The sequence below is a fragment of the Apis cerana genome, linkage group LG12 (genome assembly GCF_029169275.1).
Source record: "Apis cerana isolate GH-2021 linkage group LG12, AcerK_1.0, whole genome shotgun sequence".
Taxonomy (NCBI): domain Eukaryota; kingdom Metazoa; phylum Arthropoda; class Insecta; order Hymenoptera; family Apidae; genus Apis; species Apis cerana.
This window is the reverse complement of record NC_083863.1, coordinates 8978136-8984698: the sequence shown is the minus strand read 5'-3', so window position 1 is coordinate 8984698 and position 6563 is coordinate 8978136. Positions and strand designations below refer to the sequence as shown.

Genomic DNA, 6563 nt, shown 5'->3' with positions numbered 1-6563 from the left:
TTTTTTTATGAAATAAAACTAATCATGAAACATTTTAAATCTTTCAACACACAATTTAATCAAACACAATTAATTCCAAAATAGAAATCCTTCTATACTTCTCATAACTCTAAACGAATCATAATTTTATTCATTATTATTAATTATTATACATAAATTAATACATAAATTACATAAAATTATTGACACGAATACAAAATTACAATCTATCAAGTTAATTAAAAGATTAATAAACTAATATACATAGTTAAACTGGTATTGGTAAATACTGTTGTTATGTTTTCTTGCAATATCTTCGATGAAAAAAATATTGTAAAAAAAATATTACAATTCACTTTCTCTTCAATTCTCAAAGATAAACTTTAAGAATAACCTCTGTAACCGGATGGATAACCGGCATAATTTCCATAATTAGTGCTACGATATCCATATGGATCGTTTCTCAAATTGTACGATGATCCATAACTTGATCCTCCGTTATATCCTGTTCCATATCCGCTATATCCTGTTCCGTATCCGTAGTTACCTCTTCCGTAACCAAGATATCCATCATAGACACTGTAACCAGGTGTATACCCACCGCCATAACCGCCATAGCCTAATGTGCTTCCATATCCACTGTTGTATCCACCGTATCCACCGTATCCACCGTAACCACCATAACCACTGTTATATCCAGGATTTCCATAATAGCCATATCTGATATGTAGAAAAAAAAATTGACGAGATTGAAATATTTATCTCAAGGAATGAGTAATCAAACAAGCGAGAAAGGGTATAGAATTGATATAGTCGAATAGACAAGTTCATTAATTACGTAGATTTTAAAATATTTGTAAATTTTAAAGCGAGGATCAATAATGTAGTTACCAAGGGTGATATTGAAGATGAATGTTCGATACGGTGGATAATTAGAGATTAACAATAAAGTTTTCTCAATAATTTTTTCACACGTAAAGATTTAATCCATTTGATCGTATAGAATTCGGTTAAATATGATTTTTTAAATTCAATTTACGGAGTTAATTTACGGAGATTTATATTGACGAATAATTCATAAGAAAATTACATAGAACGTTCCGAATATGAATCGAATATTAGGGAGAAAAAGCTTATGTTAACGATAATATAATGGAAACAAATGTATACATTTTTGTATTATAGTACAAAAATCTTGTATTATTGATCATACGATCGAATTTTACTTTTAGATTAATTTAACTTTCTTTCACTTTTACCAGATATCTCATTTATCTTGAAACATATTCTAGAATAAACTTTTTAAACTAGGATTATAAGAAAGATATACAATTATTGTTACTGCACGATTGGCATAATACACTTTTATAAGCGCAATACCGTTCTCGTTGGATAAAATATGCTGTTAAGGATTTTCTCGAGATACATATATTTTCAAATATTTGAGATCAAATATTCTTTTAACTCAATAAAATTTCAACAAAATTATTTCTCGCGTAAAAATTAAAAAGTATAATCTCTTTAATCGAAAATACGATTCAAAAGTTGTGTGAATTTATTCGTCAAAGCATTCTCTGCAGAATCGTATTTTTTTTTTTCTAATACAATATATATCGATATTGCAAAATCATCGATCATTTCAGTTTTATTTCACAACCCAGTTCTTAGAAGTCAATCGCGTGACACGTTTATTTGCGCGAGCCTCACCCTATATGGCCTCCCCCAATAATTCCACCTGGATAGCCACCCGCTGAATAACCTCCATAGCTCGGATTTAGGTATCCTGGGCTCCAGCTTGTTCCACGATACGCAGTACCAGGGCCATAAATCGAACCGCTAAGACCAAGGTAACTTCCATATGGGCCATTTCCTCCATACCCTCCAGGTTGCCCATATTCTTTGCTAATGTGAAACGCTGGAATCAACGAAACTCAAGAATATTCTCGATCAATCCACTCGATGCTCGATCAATTTCTTCAAGTTTTTGCTCGAGCTCGTTTCGAGCTTGCGTTTATTAATTATGATCAATGATTGTTCTTAATTATTTACGCGCAAATAATTGATATTTATTTATGAAGAAGAATAGCCTCTGTCAAGTCATAGTCTCATTACAATTTACAAGACAATTGTGGTTACTCGTAGTTATGGGAATGGTTCGCACAGATAATGTTTTGTTTCTACGTTGTTGTATAGAATGGAAAATCGTCGAGTAGAGAAATTGGATCGTTGAAAATTTAAGCTGTTTCTTCCGATCAATAAAGTTTAAGAAGAACGTTTGTTGAAACGAGTTTTCTTGATTTAGAATTCTTTCAAACTTAAAATTTATTACTATTAAAATAAAATATATTGTTCCACGTAGAATGAATAACGTATCTGCTTGAAATATGTAAAAAGAAATTTTTTTCAGATCAGAATTCTTCTTTAAAGCAAATAATAAAGTTTTGCAACGTAAGAAACGTGTATATGAAGATTGCTTTACGGTTCGCACTGTGTACAGAAGAATAGCTAATCAGTTGAGCCTTGAAAAGCGTTAGTGAACGGTGGAACGCTTTTTCACACATGCATGTCCTTTATCCGCATTGCCATCCTATGGTGGCGGAAATGACGCTGTCATGAATCATCGGTTTATCATGCGATGGGACAAAATTTTCGTATCAAATTAATTTACTCAATAATTTAAATTCAATTAATTGATTAATTGAAAAGCATGATGTTTGTAATCAGTAAAATTTACGTGATTTATTAATATTGTAACACGATATCTATGTAACTCTATCTTGCATCGAAATTCAAAATAATTAGCGTAATAATAATATAAATAAATAACACGATTCACAATAATAATTTTAGATAAAAAGGAGTTGCGAACCTTCGTTATTTAATCAAATTATATTTTTTCAATTCCTCACAAAACTTTTTAATTTTTCTATCTCTAACTCGTGCGAATCTCGTATCATTTGCGTGACTAAAATTCACGTGCGCCGATTTAATAAATTAAATCAAACATCGACGGAGAGATGTTCGAAGCGTTTGAATAATTGAAAACAGGCACGCGTCATTTATGCAAATTTTGTTGTTGAGTCATTATATCAATGATCTAACACGGAACACCGCGGAGACGTTATTAGAAAAGATGCCGGCCTTCGGTTCGTCACATTAGCATGTTATTATATCGAATGTCATATTTTTTACAATGAAATCCATTTGAAATGGTCGATCGTGGGAACGGTAGTGACACACTTATTTAATACATTGAAAAAGTGTATAAGTTGGATAACGATCGATCCTAGATATAACCGTAATTTCGCCGTCTATGAGACCACGAGCTGCGCTGCAATTATGCAGTTATAAGTATCCTTTGATACTGTTTTTTTAGACTTTTTTTTTCTTCTTCTTCTTCTTCTTTTCTTAATTATTACGTCTACGTGCATACATGGATAAAAATAACATTCGAAGAATGATTATCATTAACATAATCTGACTGGATTTCTTTGAAATACATTATATAATAAATTTTAGATCATGACAAATGAAATGGATCAATTGGCAAAGAACGATCTTTTTTTTTTTACAACGAATTCAAGTATTTCAAGCTATGGTATTATTATTGAATAATAATTATAATATTTTGCATAGTAATATATAATAATACTTACTTCGATCGCTGGCAGAAGTGATTAAATCTTTGTCATTATCCTCGATCGAGGGGCTGTTTAACGGCAGTTTTGTAGTTGATTTCGATTCCGGGAATTCGATGGCACTTCTGCCGAATGCGAATACACAAACGAGAATGATCTGCAAAACACGATGAGCAAATATTCTATATCGATGATGTTAAATATATGTGATGTGTACAATTATTAAAAATAAGTTATTACAAATTAGAAAAATAAATATCTTTCGTATCATATTTTTTGTAATTTTAAAATTTCGAACGAATAAATATAATTGTAACGTAACGTGAATCAAATATTTAAAAAGTTGAAATAAAGTTGTTAATTGTAGAAATAAACGAGAGAATTGTTACTATTCTCGTGAAATTATGATCACACTACGACATACTCGACAGATAAATTATATTGTCACAATGAGTCATTAGTGTCAATCTTTATTACGTATAGGTAATAATATGTATAAGTATGTATAGGTAATCATAGGATACATAAAGATTTTAACAGAATTTCTATAAAATTTGTTATCATTGTATATTCAATATTTATATTCATTTATTTATATTTATTTAATCTTCCAATATATTCCTTCTATATTCCTCCTTATATATTCTTAATTTATATATGTGATATTTATGATATAATAGAGATAATAAGAAAATCGATAAAATGTTTCAAAAAAAATTTGATATTTATTTTCTCTTATCTAGAAACTGTTTGAAGTAGTTGTCACTTTCCCTCTCTCTAATTGCAAATATTGACAGAGAACAATGGTAAGATTTAAGGACAATTTTTTCTAGGTTATGTAAACAAACTTGACAATAGTAAAGATAAATAAAAAAAGAAAACATTAAACGATATTTTTTTTTTATTTGTTTCTGCCATAAAAATTTTATGGCATGATTTGATAAAATTTGATTTTTATAAAAATATTTAGAAATTATTTCTTAATTTAGAAATTATTATATTCAAAAACAAATCCAAAATATATTTCTATCTACGCATAATTATTTTTACAAACAATAAAGATTGATAGAATTAATCGAGTATTTCCCAGTAAATATTTCTCCTCTTTTCCTCGAAATTACATTTAATTTAATAATTTCATATACACATTCCTCTCTAATTAAATCCCGAATTTACAGTTTTCGATAGTATTCGATAGTACAATATTCCGATAAAAATCGTAAAACCGCAAAACAAATATCAAATTTCCAAGAGAAGCTGAAACATCTTTAATATCTTTATTCGCAATTTCTCTTTTCTCCAAAAATCTCACCATCTCGTGAAAAAAGAAGAAAATCAAATCAACGAAAGAAAAGAATCGTTGGATGCGAAATACTTACGAAGGAGGGAACGATCCCCATCTTGCCCTTATCGAACGATAATCAAATTCAAATCGATACGAAAAACACGTTGGACGAGGGCTGAAGGTGTTATGACTGAGCGACACGGCTAGAAAACCTCTATATACGTCTGTTTCGAGTGCCCCTCCTCGTCCTCGTCGTCGTCGTCGTCGTCGTCGTCGTCTTCCTGGCTGAGCCACTCTCGGTTTATTTAAACTCGATTCTTTAGAGGAAGACGTTGATAAGGTCGTTGAAGAGAAATGGACGATATTCCGCACGACACGCCTTCGAACAGCTCGACTCCATGGGAAACCGATTCTTTCGGGGCACGTGTGTGCACATGCAACCCACTTGTGCAATCCTTCGGTTTCGACTACGTCATCTCTCGAGGAGGACGTTCCGGTTACAAGTAGTTCAAGATCGATAGAACTGGCTCGAAGTTTTTCGAAGGAAGGAAACAAAACGGTTGCCGACTAGTTAATGATACCTCTCTCGGAGCTTAATATCGGGTCGAGGCTGATTGATGTCGAAAAGATCGTTTTGGAGGAGTTGGTTGGAGGGCGTGGAGTTGAGTTGAGTAAGTGGATGTTACAGGATGATTCGTGAAAAGGATCATGAATATATATTTTCTGGGAGGAGGGGAGGGAAAAAAAATATATATTTTGTTCGAAATCGGTCGAAAACGAACGTTGAAAGATCGGTATACTTTGTTTATTTTACAATAAAAAGTTGTAAGAGAAGATATTAAATATTACAAATTGTGCCACACTTGTTAACAAATATTTAAAGCTCTTCACAAATATCGATAAAAAAGTATTTATAATGAGGAAGAATGGAGAATATTTTTACGAGGAAACTAGATTAAGCAAATAGCAGAATAAAGGGATCAATTAAATGATATTTAGAACAAAAACGCCATTTGTGTTTTATTGGATATTTCGTTTTATAAATATTCTTTTGTCGTGGAAATATTCTTTATTTTGATAACTTCTTAAAGAAAATCTCAATTGTATTTGAAATATCTCAGATGAAGAAGTAACTCACATTAATTATATTGAATTACTGGTTTCTTCTTACGAAAACAAATTTGTTTTCTTGAACAAAGTTTTACATTCTTAGATGATTGATTGCGCTTTTTTTTACGTTTTAAAATGATCAATTATGCCGTAAAATAAAATTTGGAAATAAGCGTTGTTTATAAAGTAATCAATTGAATTGAAAATAAAAAAGGCAATATTTAGAAACATTAATTAAATTTTTCAAAATTCTCTACTCAAAAATTATTCAATTATAAACTTACGTTCATTTCTATCCTGTAAATTGTGAACGTATAATCTAGTATTTGAAACAGCTGCAGGGTAGTAAAAATGACCCTACGAGTTGAACAAATATCATTTATATAAAAGTTAGAGGAATATACACGCACGGTTCCCATGATTTGTAGCGCGCATAAAACTGGTTTGTTTCTTTTATTATTGATAATCGATCGTAGAACTATAACAATAATTTGAAACTCGGTTAATAATAATTTTTAATTAGAAAGATGAAGGAGAAACTGTTTCATTTA

At 30.7% G+C, this 6563-nt stretch overlaps 1 protein-coding gene across 1 annotated transcript; it reads right to left on the bottom strand.

Moving 5' to 3' along the window:
* Window positions 1-98: 98 nt before the first annotated feature.
* Window positions 99-6154, bottom strand: LOC107998402 (prisilkin-39-like). Its single transcript, XM_017057659.3, has 4 exons — window positions 4997-6154; window positions 3636-3774; window positions 1687-1894; window positions 99-699 (listed from the first exon to the last, which is right to left on the bottom strand). Exons 1-4 carry the CDS (start codon window positions 5015-5017, stop codon window positions 363-365), a joined length of 705 nt encoding a protein of 234 aa, XP_016913148.2. The 5' UTR covers window positions 5018-6154; the 3' UTR covers window positions 99-362.
* Window positions 6155-6563: the final 409 nt, after the last annotated feature.